General features: G+C 39.0%; 1 protein-coding gene across 1 annotated transcript in view; it reads right to left on the bottom strand.

Moving 5' to 3' along the window:
* Positions 1 to 21,115, bottom strand: part of LOC122809621 (cytochrome P450 2J6-like) — a 587,708-nt gene that overhangs the window by 372,093 nt on the left and 194,500 nt on the right. Inside the window, exon 3 of the mRNA XM_044081253.1 lies at positions 1,000 to 1,152. Coding sequence (XP_043937188.1) covers positions 1,000 to 1,152 — 153 coding nt within the window. The remainder of the gene's footprint in view (positions 1 to 999; positions 1,153 to 21,115) is intronic.

Raw genomic sequence — 21,115 nt, 5'->3', positions numbered from 1 at the left:
CTCATTTGCATAGAGATCCATGCACACAACCTGGAAACTACACTATTCCAGGTCCTACCTCCTTAGCAAGCACAGCAGTCTACCATTGTATATACTCCATGCAAGGTCCTATAACGCATTATTGTCACATATTTAATTTTCTTCATTTTTACAATTTTTAATTTTTTTTTTTTTTGCATAATGGCATGTTAGTGCTGCAGCACATTATGCAAACATAACCTGGGTATTAAAAAAATGTATTTATTTTACATTAATTTCCATTATATTTTGGACATACAGGGCATAGTTTTGCACAAATTGTGTCTCCTGTGCTATTTCTGTCCTACTAACTGGACTTTTACAGACCCCTGGTCTCTTTTACATCATGTGCATGGAATTTTTCCGTGTACACTTCAGACACCAACATGAGGTCTGCAGGACTGCTTTTCTGCTTGCTGGATTACTCTACCACCCTCATTTGCATGCAGTTTACCTGCTTATGAGGTGATTTGCATTCCACGGACATTTCCATGTTCACACGCTCGTGTACATCCCTTGGCACTGTTACTGGATCACACATCTGCTTACTTCCATGTAAGCACCATACCACCATGCCTATATGGAACAAAAGTCAGTGTAGGCTTTAATAAATTCCCCTCCACCATCTATTCTGGCACCATTTGTTTTGACTGTATAGACACTGCAAACAAACAAAGGCTTATAATAAGCATAAAGTTTCATGGCAACGATGCAACATATATATAGGTTGGTACATTTTACGTGTTAGAAATTCTTGTATTGTTTTATATTGTTCATTGACAAGATCACTCAAACATGGATTATGCATTAGGAGGAAAGCATATTAGCCTATTAAAGAGAAGGCACACTTATCAGAATTAAAACAGTATGTGGAATAACGTATAATGTAAGGCTGGATTGGAGTAAATGCACATAAATAAAACTGCTGCTTGGTCATTGCTTACAAATTCAGTGGGAAAAATAGTACCGTATAATTCTTACCATTCTGGTCTTCAAAATATTTAACTAAATAATTTACTTCCTCTAAGATCCTGTTTTCCATTGACTTTTTGCCAAGTCCAAAATTTCTTAGTAACGTGAGGGCAAATCGTCTCTGTTCCTTCCAGTGCTGGCCATACGGACGTATGATAATACCTGTGAAGGAAGCAAGTCCATCCATTATTAAATGCCCATCAGAATACAACCTGTTTTTGTGATTTTCTGATATTCCCTTTTCTACTTCTATAACCTCGTATACATTAGTTATTGTATAGTATGAATAAACACTCTGAGCCCAATTCAGAAAGATTACTACAAGGTGTATACATTTCTGATTCAGAAACAGCACTATCGTGGTCCTGCAACAAAAAGACATGAACTCCTCGGTGTCTCTGTGGCCATGCTACATGCTAATGAGGAAGTTTGGGGAAGAGGCATATTTATTTTTATTTAGTTATTTATTTTACATTGTTTACTGGGGATGTCCAACTGGGCCAGTGGCCCTTTTTCAGCAGAAGCCCGGAGACAAAGCTCCATTACAAAAACACATTGCAAACAATACAAGAAATCAATAACAATCAAGAATATATACCTTTGGTAAATATAGGTAGTAAATAGTTTATACATAAAGAATAAAAGTTGAGAGAGTAATAAAAAGTGGAAAAAAAAGAAAGCTAACAAATAAACTAGCATGAAATAGCTTGTGCCATCACAGAGAAATGACTACATGGTAGATTAATATCATGGTATTGGTGGTAAATATTTATGAGATACAGGTATGGTATATGTACAAAAATATGGCTGATATCTGATATGCTAATAAACCATGTAACTGACCCTCAGAATTGCCTGTGGCAAGGCATTTGCATAGCCAAGCAATTTAGAGAATCACATGGCTGTGTGTAAATTGACATGTCCACTCACAGTAATGAACACTGCCAAAAGGCTGTATTCATCTGTAGTGGTAGAAGTATGTCCTGGGGAGTTTAGTTATCAGGTAATGTTAGGAGGTATGTGCATGAGTGTATGTGAGGGGCTGCATGTGTAAGTGTGTGTCTTCCAGGAGATACTTGTTGGTGAGTTAGTGAGGGGGTAGGTTAGGTGTATGCGTGTTGGTGTGTGTGTGTGTGTGTGTGTGTGTGTGTGTGTGTGTGTGTGTGTGTACATGTTTGTGTGCATGTGCACGAGCATGCCTGTGTTTGTGTGTGTGTGTATGTGCATGAGCATGTGTGTGTGTGTGTGTGTGTGTGTGTGTGTGTATGCATGTGTGTGTCTGTGTGTGCACATGAATGTGTGTGTGTCTGCCTGTCTGTGTGCACGTGAACATGTGTTGTGTGTATGTGTGTGTGTGTGTGTGTGTGTGTGTGTGTGTGTGTGTGTGTGTGTGTGTGTGTGTGTGTGTGTGTGTACATTTGTGCTTGTATTTGTCTGTGTGTGTTTATGTTTGAAAGAATGATTGCACCTGTGAGTCTGATCTGGTGGGAATGTTGTTTTGTGTGTGTGTGTGTGTGTGTGTATGTGTTTGTGTGTGTGTTTAGGCTTGAAAGAATGATTGTGTCTGTGAGTCTGATCTGGTGGGAATGTTGTTTTGTGTGTGTGTGTGTGTGTGTGTGTGTGTGTGTGTGTGTGTGTGTGTGTGTGTGTGTTTGTGTGCGTGTGTGCATGTGTGTGTGTGTCTATGAAAGGATGACTGCACCTGTGCATCTGATTGGGTGGGGAGTTGTCTGTGTGTGTATATGTGTGTGTGTGTGTGTGTGTGTGTGTGTGTGTGTGTGTGTGTGTGTGTGTAATGAATGTGTGAATGCGTATGTGTGTGTGTGTGTATGTGCGTGCGTGTGTGTGCACGTGTGTGTGTGTGTGTGTGTGTGTGTGTGTGTGTGTGTGTGTGTGTGTGTGTGTGTGTGTGTGTGCCTGTTCATGTCTGTGTGTTTATTTGCTGGGATTCAACTCTAGACCAACAAGATAATCCCTCAATATCAGGTTGATTTTCCCTAGCCTACATGAGGACGGAGTGAAAACTAGTCAACAAGTATATTCCATATAGTATACCTTAAAAGCACTTAACAAAAACTAAAACAAAAGTTTGTAAGAAACCATTACATACAAAGGATACTATTAAAAGTAACATGGCATGATGGCACTGAAATGGATTCCAACCCTATACCCCCCCACAGAGGATAGTAATCCTCTGTGCCACCACTAGACATCAGTGAAATGATGACCTAAAAGTATGTGTTTAGTTGAATACAAAGGGGGGGGGGGGTGTTCAAACCTGTCAGTGTCACTACAGTAAAACTCAGCACTAACCTGCTCTGCTAACTGATATGATCATGTAGCATGTGTTTTTAAAACGTTTATTGAGGATCTCAGGCATTATTCAATGAGTATAACAGTTTGTGATGGGGGTACAGAGAAAAGTACACATATCTCTCAATGCCATAGTGCAAGAGAGGATAAAATCAGGCATAAATTTTAAATGTGCCTCTTACCAACTTAGAATGCTGCTTGTCTTTTGTCCTACCATGGATTTACTGAAGGATATAAAGTGTGAAACCCAAATGTCTGGCATTAGTGACTGACTGAAATCATTCATACTTTATGAGAACAGGAAAAGGAGAAATTGGGGACAGTCTGTCAACACAGGGACGTGTATGGGGTATAGATAGCTCTGAACCTCCCTTCTCCAAAATGAGGAGCACTAGCCTTCAAATTGTGGAACAAATGGGCAAAATGTGGAACACTTGCTAACAGCTTACTAACAACTTCAACTAGAAAGGTCATATGATGGTTAAATATGCTAGTTTTAAAAATAAAAAAAGATCTTTTAATGAATTAATATGATTAATTCCTATTTACCATGGATATCATTTAAAAAATTACTAACACTAAATGTGTGACAGGCCCTTTCAGTGTGGAACTTTGAGGAACATGAACTTTTTAAGACCCCAAATGAGGTACGTTCCTCATAATGAAGTACACTTGAGAGGTATGGTGTAGTGTATGTATGTGATTGTGTGTGTGTTTTTGAATGTGTGAGTATTGTGTGTGAATCGGTGAAAGAGACGGGAGTGCCTGTGTTACCCCTATGCAGACACAACCACAGTTTACTACAGGAAGTGCTGATCTGCATTCACAGTACTTAACAGAGAACTAGAGATACACAGAATAGCTGGTAATGAGGTCTATCTTCATAATGGTTAATCTGACTCTGAATCACAAATCGCTGCATCACAGAAATAATTTTTTTTTCACCTGAGCCCTTAACATGAGTAGTGGGGTGCTTTAAGAATCCCCGTGATTGTATGCTACTTTGGTGAGGTATAAAAAAACTTCACAAAAATTAAACATAATTTTGAAATTGCTTGCCAAATTGGATTAAAAATAATTTAGTGATATATTTTATGTAACTAGATAATTCCCTTTCTTGGTGTAGTCCTGAGTGTTGCAGTCTGCACTATTTACATATCTATAGAATGATGTTATCTGTCTATCGCTCTATAAGTCTATGAGCCACTCAGTCTACCTATTTTTCTTTTGTCATCAGCTCTACCATATATCCATTCTTCTTTGTCTTAATTTCAGGTATTGTTTTTGACTAAATATAATTTTGTAATTTTTATTTTTATAGATATTATTTTGTATTAAATGTTCAAATTAAGTTCTCCATTATAATTTAGTATCACACCATATAAAGCCACTAAAACAAATAAAACTCACACAATGTATAACAGATCTTGAATAAATGCATCATTCCAATATCCATTGATTACTTAACCCAACATTTTTGATGACCTGCTTCATGTTCCTAATTCACTTTAATTTAGCCTTTTTGTACTACTCCCCTTAAGCATGCAGATCATTTCCTTTTCCTTATTAGTTCTTTTCTCTTCTCCATTATGTCATCATCTTTCCCCTTTCAGTCTACGTATTCATGTGAAAAAAATTAGTTTCCTTTTGTCTCTTCTCTCTGTGAAGTGGTTCCACAACTTCCTCAATTTCCTTTCAATGTTATTCCATCTAGACTCTATTATACTTTCTTATCAATCTTAGTGACATCATGTTTGCTGCTCTCTTATGTATTTTTTACATATGTAATCTATTCTTCCAGTTCTTAGCTAGCCATTCCTTTCATCCATTCCTGTAGTGTTTAGTGGTCTCTAATACTCTTAATTTTTACATTTACACTCCTTCTCCCAAATATGAATATGAAGAGTTATCAAGTTCTCTACTCTTGCTTCCTAAAGATCCTACTCTATTCATCCCCCACTTGCAGCGAAATCACCTGATCCATTTGAGTTTCCAGACAGTACAGTTGTCTAAGTAAATTTATCATGACAGTAGATATTTGAATGACCACTGTTAGAGTATCCTTAGCTATAGGGATTATATCCTGCCAATGATATAACAGCTGGCTGGCTTCCAAAGTTTCTGGACACCTATGTATCCAAACCATTAGTCAGCTTGAGCTGAGCTGACTAACACATTGGTTTGGGTGACAAGCCCTTCAGAGCTTTCAGTTCAACTGACACAGGGGGACTAAGCTCTGACAGGATATTGCTAGGAAAAGCAGAAAACATATGTCTACATCCTGTCAACAAAAACACACCACAAAACAAGAAGGATGGAAGGAGGGAGTAGCTACTGCAGCAGTGATAATCTGAACATCTACTGTTATAGTAAGTTTACTTAAACAACTGTATGACACTCTTCATATTGATCACTACTTCAGTAGCTTAAGCTATATAGGTAGATTACCCTAGCTTAGAAGAATAGGGAGGTGGAAGGGGAGGGGTCCAGGAGCCCCTTTAGAGTGGTCCTAGCAAAGCCCATTTTAGACCTGGAAAATGAATCTATTTTACAGTGTTTTGTAAAGGTATGGACATAGGACCAAGTTGCTGCTTTCGGAATACGTCTAGTGTCCAACCCTTTACAAAAAGATATAAATGAAGCCATGGCCCTGGCAGAGTCTGTCTTGACCCTACCAGGAATAGTTTTGTTATGGTGACAATAACAAAAATAGACCCAGCCAAATACACGCAAGGGAGACAAGGTACACAGATTCAACCATAAATGTAAAGTCCAAAAGAAAGAAATCCAGCACCAGGAGAAGTTTGAAAATAAATATTTTAAATATTTTTATTGTGGCAAACCCAAAAATCCAAGCTTGGATTTTTGGGTTTGCTGCAATAAAAATATTTAAAATATTTATTTTCAAACTTCTCCTGGTGCTGAATTTCTTTCTTTTGGATTTGACAATAACAAAAGGTAATAGCTTGAGACAACCATTTGGAAATAGTCTGATTTGAAGCAGGTTATCCCTTCAAGATGGTACCCGAGTTGTCTGTAGTCATTCAAGATATGAAATATCATTTCTCCCTCATTTTTGGGCTCAGAAAAGAATATAGGAAGATGTATCGTTTGGCTTACAGTAAACTGAAATATCACTTTAGGCATAAAAGGAATATTACTTCTCAAGGAAACCCTGTTCCTGTGGAAAATGGAGGTTGACCCACCATAAGAGCTTTCAACTTGGATGGTCTTCTTGTAAAGGTCAGAGCAATCAGAAAAACTGTTTTCCATGTTAAGAACTTCCAGTCAACCAGGTGAGTTGGTTCAAATGGATCAAGTGTTAGCTTCCCTAACACAATATTAAGATCCCAAGGAGGAACCATGGTTTTCTTGGAAGGCTTCTTATGAAGCACCCCTTTCAAAAACATTTTTACATGAGAATGCAATGAAAGAGAGGGATCCATTGGCAGAAATGCTGACATGGCAGACAAATGACCCTTGACACAGTAATAAGACAGGGCATAGGCTAGTAACTCACACAAATATTTTAAAACAAAAGAAACTATAGCCCTGCATGGATGCTGGTTATTTTGTTGGCACCAACTTGAAAACTTTTTTCATTGGCTCATATAAGATTTTCTAGGAGCAGACTTTCTTGCCTCAATCAGAACTTACTGTATGTCCTCAGTAAACAGGTGTCTAAAAGGTATTAAGATCCTATCATCCAGACAATCAGTTGTAGTTGTTTGGCGTCAGAATGTATCAAACACCCCTGTTCTGGTATGAATCAATCCAGACTGTGAGGAAGCTTTTGGTACTTGCCCCTGGCTATTTCCAAGAAGGGGTAACCACAGTTGCCTGGACCAGAAGGGAGTCATGACACTGATTCTGGGGGGATTCCTGCTGAATCTTCAGAAGTACCCTTGATATTAGCAGAAAGGATATAAAGGCATACAGAAATATTCTTGTCCAAGGAAAAGAAAAGGCATCTGTCTTCCAATCCTTCTTGCATAGAGTCCTGGAACAGAATTTTGCCTGTTGATTGTTGGGAGAGAAGGCAAAACTGTCTATGTGAGGAATTCCCCATAGATAGATCAAATCTTAGAAGACCCCCAATCTACTTTTCTTTAATGAGGGTCTGCCTTTGCCCTGCTCAGCTTATCTATCACACAGTTTTGCTCTGACAGAATGCAGGATGACTGTAGAGAAAGACTGCCCTCTAAAGCTATATCCCATACTAACATGGCAAGTCTGTATTGTTTTGTGTGCCACATCACTGTGGTATTATCTCTAACTACTTGAATCAGTCATGGGGATCACAAATGATCCAGAGAATTGATATCCTTAAAAGAGCTAGCATTTGTTTTAATGTGCTTTGATCTGTCTTTCTTATCCCAGACACCCTGCACTTCTTTCCCCCTTACCACTGTTCCCTAAGCAAAGTCTGAGGTGTCCATTGTGACTGACTGCTTTGGATCAGGAAAGGAGAAGGGGAGACCTGTATTCAGGGATGTTCGATGTCTCCTCCAAGTGATTTCACTTTTCACAAACCCTAGACCTGCAATTTGAAAAGATAATGGATTTTGGTGATGGGACCAAAGAGACTTCAAATACCATTGTATCTTTCTCATGTGAAGTCTTGAAAGACGTATCACGGGAATCATGGATGCCAATCATGCCATGAGATCCAGTTTCTTGAGGTATTCCCTCACAGTGACAGAAGTCTGACTGAAACACCCTGGAACAGATCTAAATATAGATATATGTTTTCCTGAGAAAGAAAAGCAGTTTGCACTGAGGTGTCTAGCAGGCCACTCTAGAAACAAAATCTTGTGTGATGGAGTCAAAAAAAATTGAATGCTCTCTTGGAATCCCAGCTTGTGTAGGCAATCTCTTACCCAAGTGAGAGATTCCTGACACTTTGAAAAAGACTCTGTAAAGATAAGCAAGTCATCTAAATATGAAAAAAATTGGATAGCCTGTGGTCTGAAATGGGCTATGACATAACATTATCTGGACACTTTGTGAACACTCTTGGATCAGTGGATAGCTCAAAGGATAAGGCAGAGAACTGATATTATGATTATATGAAGCTTTTTAAATCTAAGGTTACTGAAAACTCAAATGAGGAAGAAGGAGTAACAGGCTGAGAAGTGAAAGCATTTTGTACATGAGCACTATCACAAACTGCTTCAGGAAAGAAAGATCCAGAACTGGTCTCTAGGAATTTCTTTATTTGAAAAATTCTTGAAAAAATACTTTTCACAACTGAGAAGAAGGAACTCCTTCTATTAACCCCAAGACAGCATGTGTTGTGAGACAGGGGGGAAGAGAAGGGTGTGGTCAGACAGAAGAGAAGGAATCACCTGAAAAGGAGGAATTTCATTCTGCTGTCATCTGTATTCTAGTTCTATTAGCTTTAGAACCCATTTGTCTGTTGCCAAAGACAAAAATGGAGATTCAGACTTTCTGGAAGGGATAAGTGACTGCCAGGGTGGGAGGTGGGTTAAGGAGCTTTAAATAGTTATTCTGCCTTATTTGGCTGTATTTTTTCATGGGGGAGAAGCTTTCTTTTTGGGGTCCTTCCTGGCATTGCCTTTAAAACAACTGCATACTGCTGTGACTACTTATTTTGTTTCTTATAAAAAACTGGAGGAGGGAGCAGAAAATCCCTTGCAAAATTTTAAAAAGAGGAACAGAAAATCTGACAGATTCCCTGAATCAGCTTACCTCTGTCATCACATTTTTTATAACATCTGCAGTGGAGAGTGCAGAAACTAAATCTCTATCCGAAGGAGAACTCAGAACTTCATTTTTGACATCTTGTGGGAGGTTCTGAGAATAAAACCAGGCAAACATTATAAAATAGTATACCAGTGGAAACAGCTATGGATGTAGAAGCTACAGACTCATAAACACACATCAAGCAATGAGTAGTGGCCTGAGAATTAAGGAAACTAAAACACAAAAATCCATTTTTTGCTTCACAAGAGGAAACAGCAGCTAAAACATCCCTCATTCATTCACAATTAGTCAGTATAATTTATTTATTTATTTATTTATTTTTATTTATTTATTTTACATTTGTTAAGGATACATGTCCATTTTCAGCTGGAGGCCCGGGAGAAAAGCCCTAACAGACATATGAACATTGTTAATGCAAAAAAAGGAAGATAGTTGAGTTCTAAATACAATACAAAGATACATCACATCTTGGGAAAAAAAAATATTAACATATAAGCCTGATAGTTCAAAATTCTAAAAATCAACATTGCAGAAGCAAACATTTTTCTCCAAGCACATCAATAGCTTTATTATCCTTGTCAGAAGGAGAAGGGTTGAAATTAACAAAATGCCTGGCATCAGCTGGATTAACTAAAGCTATCACTGCTGGGTCAGGTCTGGGATTAATGCATAAAAACTTGAAAGACGGTAAACTTGTATATTCTAAATGCTTCTTAGTAGCAGCACTTTGACCATCAGTGAAACCACAGGCTATGACAAACACATACTCCAGTGTTGCTGGGATTTCTAGTTGCTGAGGGATTGAGAAACTTCAATGTCTTCCCAATGAAAACACTGGCACATTCTGGAAATACTCTCAGAGAATATGAATGCCTCACAGAGTAATTCTGAAACCATACTCTCCTCAGAATCTGAATCTGAAACCTGAAGGAAAAAACTTGCATCTGACTCTTCACAGTCCCCTACAAATGCAAAATCTTGGACCTCTTCAGGGAAAGAGGAATCTCTTTTTCTTTTGCCAGAAACAATCTTATAAGAAGAGTAAACAACTTATGCAAGACTCTGAGGCAAGCCCAATAAATTAATCATGTCCATAGAAACTGAAACAGGAGAAGCTGAATGTTTAGTTATCTGTTTCTTTGTGACAGGAAAATTGAGGCAAATTGCCTGCAACAACTTCCCCAGGATTGTCACAACATTTTGGCTAAGCAAGAGCCTATTCTCTGCTCCTCCTCTGATAACCAACAAGAGTGTCTCTTCTTTGCCCACTGATGGGACCCCAACAGCCACAGAGGATGTGGTTAACCCCGGTCCATAGTGACTGTATGGATAATACCAGAGGGAACTGAGGAAAAGGATGAGTGTTTTGAGGAACCACTTTTGGCCATAGTAGTCACCCACTTTTATCTGTGGCTAATTAATATCTTGCTGTGATGGAAAAGGCTTCTTAGTTAACATTTTATTTTTGTGGCTGGAAGATGGACCAATAAAGGACCAATAATTTTGTTCTATGGTCAAGTTGAAACAGGTGCTTGTTTCCTGATTAAGCTTATAAGCAACAGTCAGTAAAACAGGAAAATCATAAAAAGTAATCTCCCCACATACAAAACTCAATAAAATACACTTTAAACAAATTTTTAAGCTCCAAAACATGAAATAAGCAGTTTCTCCTCAGAAAAAGTAGTTTTCAACAACTTTTAACAGCTTTTTACCACAAAAGTAAAAAAAAATGCACTCCTGTTTAAAAGAACACAAATATAAAGTGATGATCAATAAAATACTTTTCTGTAGCTTTAAAACATTTGTTTTTTCTCAAAAACTTAGTTTAAACAACAAAACAATAATGTGGAAAGCATTTTTCCAAAGAGAACTTATCTGCCCAGCAAAAGAATAGCCGGTTGTTGATCCTCATAAGCCTATAGAGGAGTGCTTTACTCAGCAGCAGCAGGAAAGCTCTGAAGGGCTTGGTGCAGAAACCAGTATTTTAGTCAACTCAGCTTGAGCTGATTAATGGTTTGGGCACATGGTGGTTGCCCTGAAGCTTTAGAAGTGGATGGCTGTTATATCATATGTAGGATATAACCCATAGAGTTTAGGGTACTACAGCAGTGATCAATATGAAGAACATCATACGTATCATCAGAGGATGTCTCCCATTTTAGTCAGCATCTGCCATTCCATTTCTTGCTCTCATTTACTACAGCTGTGCCAAGAAACACATGTAATATTTTTAGCTGCTGGTCTACCATTGATCTGACCTTACCTTTCAAAGGCAAAGATTCTTCCAAAGTTTTCATTTTTCATATTCCTACTGATATTCCCATTTGTGTTTCAACCTATCCATAGGTTCTGTCCATTACTTTTTCCTGTTTCCATAAATTGATTAAATTTGTATTCCCTATCTCTTCACTTACTAGTAAATGCATCTTTATTTCAGTTCCTCTCCTCCCCACATTTCCTCGTTCTGACCATACTTTTAACACCACCGTAGAGAGATTATATTTATCCCTAGTGTCTCCTCATACTTGTACACTAAACATCTTTACCTGTATTTTTACCTACTGTCACTCTTGTCCCCTGTTATACTCTATATCTTCATCTCAGTTTTCATTCCTAGAACATTTTCATGTCTGCCATCATTAGTTTTCTCCCATGGTTTTCCTCTTTTTGTTTTCCACTGATTGCACACTCCTCCTGCTGTCCTTCTTTCCATATGTTCCACAATACTTCTTTCACCCTCTCCTTTCTTGCTTCTTTCATCTCTTTCTACTCTACAGTACATTTCCTTTCATCATTCACTGACTGTAACACAAAAGTTCCATAATACCCCTGAAATAGAAACATTAACTCTCATCCCCTTCTCTGACCTTCCTTGATATCTTCCTTAATCTTCCCCAGCAAAACTTTAACATCTACAGAAACAAGCCTAAAGAAAGGGAACACCCCTACCATTTTCACCTCTGAAGTACTACATCTGTAAATGTTACTTTATTAACTAAGATTTCTTTTTTTTTTGCACTGAGAGTTTTTACTCAACACCTACACCTCTCTCCCATATCTGCTTCCTTTATTACTTATCTTAAAAAGAACATTTTATAAAAGTTTACACTTTTTGATGTTGAATAACACCAACCCTCTTTTTTAAAATGTGAAGTCTCTGCTGTGTTCATCTAACCACATAACACTCGCCATTTTTCTGCTAATTATCTTCCTTTTAGAAGATGTATCTAGAATATATAATCCTAGGTAATCCCTGCACCAATATAGCTGCAAATATCTTTGACATTTTTATTTCCAGTCTTTGTTTTCATGCTTCTTACATTAGTCTACACAGAGCTACTTTTACCTTAACTCATCAAAATGACCAGCCCTATTATTATCTTTCCATTCCCTTCCATCACCCATCAGACTGTGTAAAATTCTCCTTGCACAACTCCCTGTTTGTTCCCCTTCTTCCTCCTTATAATCTCTAAAGCATCTTTCCCCCAACTCCAACCTTATGATCTGCTCTGTAGCTACCCCTATCAGTATAAATAAACCAAAAAAGGCACCACCAGGGTTTCCGGACTCCACACAGTTTTATTTAGCACAAATTGTTAAGTGCTTTCATCAATCCAAGTTGACTTCATCAGAACAATTACTTTTATGTTTATCCCTTACGAAAATAGCAACACAACTCCCAACCAGTTGTTACCGAGTGTGACATTCTACGCAATGATAGTCACTAAGTGCGTACAGTTGAGTGGTGGTGCGAGTTCTTAACAATCTGTGTTAAATAAACTGTGTGGAGTCCAGAAACCCTGCTGGTGCCTTTTTTGGTTTATTACCCCTATCAGTATACCATCAGCCCATTTAATATTCCTATTGGGCAAGATCCAAGCCTATTCATACCCCAGAGAGGGAGGGATCTCTTCAACCCCTTTCAGTCCCTAACAGGGCGAGAGCCTAAAGAGTCCATTTGTTCCCCTTGGAGGTACAAATTGGATTTTAAAGAGCAAGGTCAGTTTATGGTCATATGGAAAGGAAATTAAGCTTCTCTATGGATTAGACTTCCCTGGTGCTTGTTTTCATGACATATGTAGGCATGTTAGAATCTGCTGATGCAAGCACAGCTGTACAGTCCTACGAAGGGAACAAATGATGACCTTTTCCCAACTGAATAGTCATGCCAGACTTACACATGTCAGCTACTAGAGATGTTTCAGCCACTAATGGAACTCAGATTACCTAAACTGTAGTCAGGTCTTTATTCCTCTATACCATAAGTAGCAGATTCCTAAATTATGGTTTGAGATCTTGCTACCCCAAATATTCAACATTTCCATCCATCAATCTCATTCATTTGTCTTTAGCCAAAAACCTATCAAGCTATCTTGCCATCCTTTAAAAATGTGTGTTTGCTCCCCTCTCCTCTACCTATGTCTTCTTCTGAGCATTCTTTAATGTATCTCATGTCATTGACAGCACTAGTTATCCGTTCTATTGTATGTGATATTTCATGTTCCAAATCAATTCATTTTTTTTCTCAAGGAATTTACTAACATTACACTCTTCTCCTATTATTTCACTCACTAAGGTCTATCATTCCATACCTGTGTCTAACACAATATGTTATAAGCCCTCTGTGTTGTCATTTCAGCTGTAAATACTCTCTTTTCTGCATATCCACCCATATTTTAACCTTCTCATATGATCCATCTCCTTGCTCCACTTTTCTTCTCTTCACTAGTGATAAATGTTAGCTTATTCTGAGAAATGACTATTCCTTCCCCATGCCCCCCCCCCCCACACCATTTTACATTGTTAGTCTGTATTCACTGGAATTGTATATATATGTCTCTTTTGATTCTGATAAAACTACCCAAGTTCTTTCTCTTGTCATCTTCCCATTCACTCATTTTTTTATTGGATTACTCAACTCTCCCATGATCCATTTCATTTGGGTTATCACAGCACTATATAACCGTTCTACTGTTTCTGTTACCACAATTATAACCCCCACCCACCTATGTATCATTATACATCCCTGATAATAACTTATTATCTTATTAAATACTGAAATCCATTGCAAACCACCACCAAAGTTTCTGCCCAGTCCATGGTCCTATGATTCTATGTCTCTGTTGTCTATCATATTATAATCCATATTATCCCACTATTATCCCACTTCACCATTTCTTCAGTGAATCAACACTCTACAATCAACAAGTTAATTTTCCTCCTTTACTACCCACTGACTTTTCCCTTACTCCATGTTAGAAAAGGAACAGGAACTAAGAATTTTACTTAGACAAATCTACCTCCTGGCATCTGTCTTACCTTTCCTTAGCTGCCCATTGCTTCTTGCCTCACTCGGTACTTCCTGACATTTCTCTCTAGAGTTCTCTGGTACTTATTCTTTAAGTTTTACTCCTCCATCCCTGCTCTGCTTTGCTGCTGCCCTCTGTAATAACAGAATAGAATGTGCAAATATTGTTCTCTAATAACACAGAAGTTCTTCCCCTGCCCCATTCTTATTTCTAATATTTTTAATTTTAATTGTCATATAAGATAATTACAGACTCCCAACACAAATATCACATTCCCTACTTACACAAAGAAAATGTCTTCACCTGGCACTCATCCTACATTTCATGTTTCCTTTGGTTCCCCCTCCAGTTTTCATCCATTAACTTTTGCCTTTCCTTGTTTCTATTTTTTCTCCTCATTTCCAGGCAGTTCTCTTGTTTCACCCTGCCAACTGAAGCCTTTGAAGTTTCTTTTTTAAAGCCATGCTGTTCATCCTATCATCTTCACACCTTCAGGTTAGAGCTCCTACTACAAAAAAAGGCAATATGTAAATATGTGCACACCAATACACAACCTCAGAGCATATAAGTAAAAAAGAATGTTTTACCCCTTCACTCCTGTCTGCACACCTGTCACTAAATTTACATTCTAACTACAATATTGCACAATATCAGGAAAGATCATGTACCCTGGCCCTGATTATGCAGCAGTTTCATACACCTGTTAACCATCCGTTTAGTCAACAAAATTATGCTGACTAAATAGATGTTGACTTTACCTACATTTGACTAGTTTAGTGGCTCCTGTATAAATGTGTGTGTGTGTGTGTGTGTGTGTGTGTGTGTGTGTGTGTGTGTGTGTGTGTGTGTGTGTGTGTGTGTGTGTGTGTGTGTGATGCCTGTGCTCAACCCTTCATTTTCCTTTCAAGATCCCAGTCTCTTTTACCTTGCAACTGTAAGCCCTCCCATGCTTTCAACATCTTTTCTTCCAGTTTTATAATTTATTTCTTGTTAACCCATAAAAAGTAGCACCACACCCCAAAATCATTCATTCCATGTTTGGAGCTTAAACCAATAGTAAACAGATTTATACAGTTCATCCAAGGCAATTTCTTTAAAATATATGTACAACAATATCATGCTCAAATCCTCCATCCCCCTTAGCAATTCTTTTATAATCCCTCATCACTCTTTTAAAGTTTCTTTATGCATAACGGTGAGGTGGTCTGTAAATTGTGTTTTTTTCTTGCCCACTCCCATATGACCTCTTTCGTAGGCATTCTCTATTTTCCTTTTGTTTATTTTTTTTCCTCTGAAAGACTTCACGGTGTCCCTTACAGTTCTAACTCAATGAAGAGGTACTGGTTGTATCACAGGTATCTAAGACTCTCAGATTAGACTGTGCCTCTGGGGCTCACCATTTGGACCATATATATATATATATATATATATATATATATATATATATATATATATATATATATATATATATATATATATATGACATACACTATCCTCCTTGCACACAACACAGTTATTCACATTTTTTGTTTTAGTGTTGGAAAATCTTTGGCATGTCTGTTCATGACTAAATCATCATTGTAGAATCAGATCACTAAGGGCCTGTTGGCAATTTATGTTCCATATTCCTCAAGTTTCCTAGCATGGCATTATTTGCTTACATTTTTCTTTCAGCTAGGGTCTCCACCCTTCCTTGTAGTCTTCCCATCCAGTTTCCCCTAATAATTTCATCCATACTCTACATGAGTATTCCTATGATGACCGTTGAACAATTCTGCAAAGTCTAGTCAGTCAACATGGATAGATACACTGGACAATTATCAAGGTGTAATAATTTACCTTAAGCTTTGGCATACTCATAGGCACAGAGTTACTTTTTGTAATTAGGGATGTCATATTTATGGATGACTTTAACTACCCCATTATAAACTAGGAATCACACACAACCCCACATTTGCATGATTAGAGAATTCTGGACTTTATAAATACAAGCATCCTGGACCAGATAGTCAACATGCCCATTAAGGACAAAATATATTGGACCTGAACCACACAAACATGAAAAAAAAAATGCACCTCCCCTCATAATGTCCTTGGTGGTAAGGTTGGATTATAAAGCTGTCTCCTCTGAAATAAAAATAAAATCTATAACCCCAGCGAACCACATAGCATTTAGGGACTATTCTAAGGCAAATTTCATATTAAGTGACAATCAGGCAAAATATCAAAATATCAAGCCTTCTTCAAACCCTGAGAACACAGCTGCCTATGCAAAACTGTTCCCAGATACCCTTTATGATCATGTTACTAGATGCATAGAGACAGCTGTGCCTACTAGGAATAAGTTCAGAAAAAAATCAAAAAAGCCACCCAGGTGGAATCCAAATATCACTAGATTATACAACAAAAGGAAGTATGTCATATCAAAAGTTAGGAACTACGATGCTCAACAGGATAAAAATTCTTTCATCAATCTAAACAAACAACTCAGAGGGCAAATCAAGTCTACCAATGCTATCTTTGAGCTAAAAGTAGCCTCCCAGACCAAGGACAACCATAAAGCTTTCATTAGCTACATATATAACCTCAAAGTCTGCACACTACAATGTGCAGATAAATGGAGCCACCCACAGCATGCCGAAAGATATAACAAGTCTACTGGCTGAACAATTCAGCACCAATTTTACCATCCCTCCCCCACTGGCCACCCCTCAGTTAATATCATCAAACATAACCCACCCCTAAGGATCACTAGGGAAAAGTTCTAAATGCACACTCCACGGTCAAGTGCATTACATTGATGGACCCTGGTAATATACCAGGATGCCTTCTAAATAGTATGACCTATCAGGACCACTGAAGTTACTGTTTAACCATAGTCTCCAAGCAAGCTTCATGACATAAGAATGGAGAACTGCAATAGTCATCTCTCTGCACAAGGGTGGGCCTTCTATGAACCCCGGAAACTATCAACCAATAAGTCTGACTACTCTCATCTGCAAAGCTATGCAAAAAAATTATAATAGAAATGATTAATAAAGACATATGAAAGCTCAAAACACTGGATTACACCCATTTCATTTTTGTCAAGAGCAGATCGTGCCTACTCAATCTGGTGGACTTCTTTGAGAAAGCCACCAAGGCAATGGAAGACAGCAATATGATGCATACTGCTTACCTTGACCTGGCCAAGGCATTTGATACAATACCCCACTCAGGTATTCTAATCAATTTCATGGAGGTAGGCATAAACCCTATGTTACATGTTGGCTAGCCAGTGGGCTTTCCAACAGAACCCAGGAAGTCAGTAAAGGGGATTCTACCTCCACAAATAGGCCAGTCACTAGTAGAGGCCCACTAGGTGCTGTGTTGGTTCAGCTCCTTTTTGATATCTACTTCTTGGAAGTCAAGGCTAACATCAAGGTATATGGCTGACCAAGCTTGTAGTTGATTGCAAACTAAGAGTAGTCATAGAATCCCCTCAAGACACCAATATCCTCCTGGAAGGGCTAACACAAATAAATAACTGGTGCCAGAGACACAGTTTAAAACTTAATGCCAAGAAATACATAATGATACCCTTGGGAAAGTTGGCTACTCCAGGAAGCTACCTCACTGATAACACATCCCTAACAATAGACCCAGTAGTCAGGGATTTGGGGATATATGTAGACAGTAACCCAGCTTTTGACCTACATGTGTCTAAGGTAGTGAGCAAATCATTATATATTGCTCAGTTTGTGAACAAGGAGATGGCATCTAGATCCATAGGTTCATAAGTTCATAAAAGGTTACTACACTAACGGCCCTAAAGCCTAGCCATATTTATTCTGAGTTGCTTCAAATGTCAGTAGTTAGGTGAGTGAAGTTTGCAGAGGTTCATAGGTTCATAGGTTCATACTAGGCTATCTGCCCGAGGGCATTTACAAGCCTAGCCCATAGACTATACCCATTATTTTGCTGTGCCTCTGTTGAGCAGTGACACTGAGGTAATCCCTTCTCCCATCCATTGGTCAAGATTTCTCTTGAACAAGGCCAGCGTGCTCTGCCTCACATATACGGGATTTTATTCCACAGCATAGGAGTCTTTGGGTGATGAATCTATCCCTCCAGCACGTCCTATTAATAGCCGTGTCGAGGTTTAAGTCTCCGCCCTTGTGGCTCTGATGGATCTAGATTTTTGAGGTGAAGCATATTCATCAAATCTGGGTTTGACATGGCCTTGTATGTTAGGCAAAGGTCACCTCTGAGCTGAATAGAGCTGGAGTTCTTTCAGTCGGGCAGCATAGGACAGATGTTTGAGACCCTTTATCCTTTTGGTGAGGAACTTTTGTGGCCTCTCCAGCTGCTGCAAGTGTCGGGTCAGATACATTCCGAATGGGGCATTGTACTCAATCATTGGTCTGATGAGTGATGAGTATAGGAGACTATGACCTCCCTTGATCTAGATGAGAATCCCTTCATGATAAGGTGGGCAATGTGTCGAATGACAGACTACTATCAAGTTATCCGTTTCTGTGAGACCCTTCTGAAGGATATCTGTGTCAGATGGTTTGCAGTCATCTGCAAACTTTGTCAAGGACTGAGCCCTGTGGTACACCACTTGTGACAGGCTTTGAGTCTGACATGGCGCCAGCAACTCTGACCCTGTGGGTTCTGTCACTCAGCCACTTTGCAACCCATCTTGTGATGTATGGGTTAACATTTTTTTCAATGATGGGTATTATATCAAAGGCCTTCGCCAGATCAAGGTAGGCTGTATGGACTGCCTTTCCTCATCAATGGCTTTGGTGACTGTTTAAGTCAACCAAGTTTAGAAGGCATGATCTCCCTTTGACTAAGCCAAACTCCGATCTATCCAAACTCTGCAAATTACCTATCTCTCTATTTATGAGATCCATTATGATGCTCTCCATGGCTTTGCAGATATCCAGAGGTAAGACTATGATTAAACAGCTGTCCTAGCTGTGGGTTTAATGGACACCATCAGGTCCCATGGATGCTGTGTTTTTGCTTTGGAGAGAGCAGTTCTCACGAGATGTTTGGGGGCTGCAACAGTATGTTGGCAATGTCTGTAGGATCAGTAATCTTCACATCATTTTGAACTAGTTCTGAGCATATCTGGGAGTTTCCTCCAGGTTTCTTAGCTAAAGAAGGCCTTATGATTGTCTTTTGAGTCTTTAGCTATTTTTCTCTCAAAATTTGCTTTGGATGATTTTATGAGAGCTCTTAGTTTTTACTTATAGTGATCAAGGGTGTCTTGCCTTTTAAGGATTTTGCTCTATCTTGTAGTAGCTTCCTCCTTTTGTTGTAGAGTTTGTTTATGGCTGGGGTCCTGCCTTTGGTACAAAGAGTCTTTGTTTTGCTTGGGATTGCCTTATCCATGCAGTCCTGCAGGTGCTGGTAGAAGGCATTTGTAAGTGATTCAGCGGCTTGAGTACTGTTTTCCGAAGGAGACCACACTAGTCTTTAGAAAGTTCTTTACTGTGGTCTTTTTATTTCAGGTGGGGTGGGATGAGGACCTTTGTGATCTGAACTCACCAGTGAGGGGTATACTTCCGGTGTTGAACATTGTGCTCCCATGTTCGTGATGATGAGATCAAGTATGTTTTCTCCTCTTGTGGGGATGGTGACTAGTTGTTCCATGGCATTTGAGTTTATGAATTCCAGGAACTTTTGTAGTGTTCCCAGTCTATATTAGGGTAATTGAAGTCACCTAGTATGATGGTGTTTGGTGATACATTTATCCCCTCTAGTGTTTTCAGGAAGGCCATGTGAGGTTCCTGAGTTTGTGAGGGTGGCCTGTAACATGCTACAATTTGCAGAGCAGTCTTGCCTATGGTTAATTGCACCTGGATGGTCTCCGATGCATCGTTGCCACCAGTCTTGAGGTGTGGGTGTCTTTGATGAATATGGATAAGAGGTAAAACCTGATAGTGCTGAACCAGGTTTCTGTCACTGCACAGACATCGATGTTCTCCATACTGAGAAGGGCCTCTTGAGATTTAGACTTCTGGCATTGAGGTAAGGATCTATGGTAGTTAATACCAATGTCCTCTGTCCAGGAGGGACACAGGTGCTGCCCCAGGATAAATTTGTGGTCACCCATCCACTGATCTAGGTCGCATTTGAAAAGAGTCAGGGAGGGGCTCTGTTTTGCATGGATTGGAAGCTTGTTCCAGAGAAGTGACAGTCTCTGGGAGATGTATACGTCTCTCTAGCATGACCTGTTCATGTCAGATGCTAGGTTAAGATCCCTGGAGTGAGTGAACCTCATGCATTTTGATTTACAAATGTGTAGCATTTCCATTAGGGCTGGGTCAGAGACTGCCTGTAGGTCAGGCACAGGTCACCCCTTAGCAGCCTGTAGGAGACAGACTATAGTGACAGGGCTTTCATTCTTTCTGCATAAGACTTGTTTTGTGTACCCTGTAATTTCTTGGTGAGAGACCACTATGGTCTCTCCAGTTGCTGCAGGTGTCCGGTGAGGAAGATATGCCACGGCAAAGTATTTCTTTACTACTGTGGATATGTGAAAGTCAAAGTTCAGATTGCTATCAATCTGAGTAATCAAATCACGTGACACTGGATCTACTCATAGGGGGGTGCTGTCTATAATGTAGCAGGGATGTCACCTTTCCCAAAGGGAATAATAATAATGCATTTGTTTGCATTTAGTTTTAATCTGTGGCTTTGGCACTAATTATTTGTCTTCGCTAACTCTGCCTGCAGCATATTAACATCATTGGGGGACTCAGTGATTCCTCACAATTTGC

This window comes from Protopterus annectens, chromosome 8.part0, assembly GCF_019279795.1.
Source record: "Protopterus annectens isolate FY-2018-M chromosome 8.part0, PAN1.0, whole genome shotgun sequence".
Lineage (NCBI taxonomy): Eukaryota > Metazoa > Chordata > Ceratodontiformes > Protopteridae > Protopterus > Protopterus annectens.
This window is presented reverse-complemented; position numbering and strand designations above follow the sequence as displayed.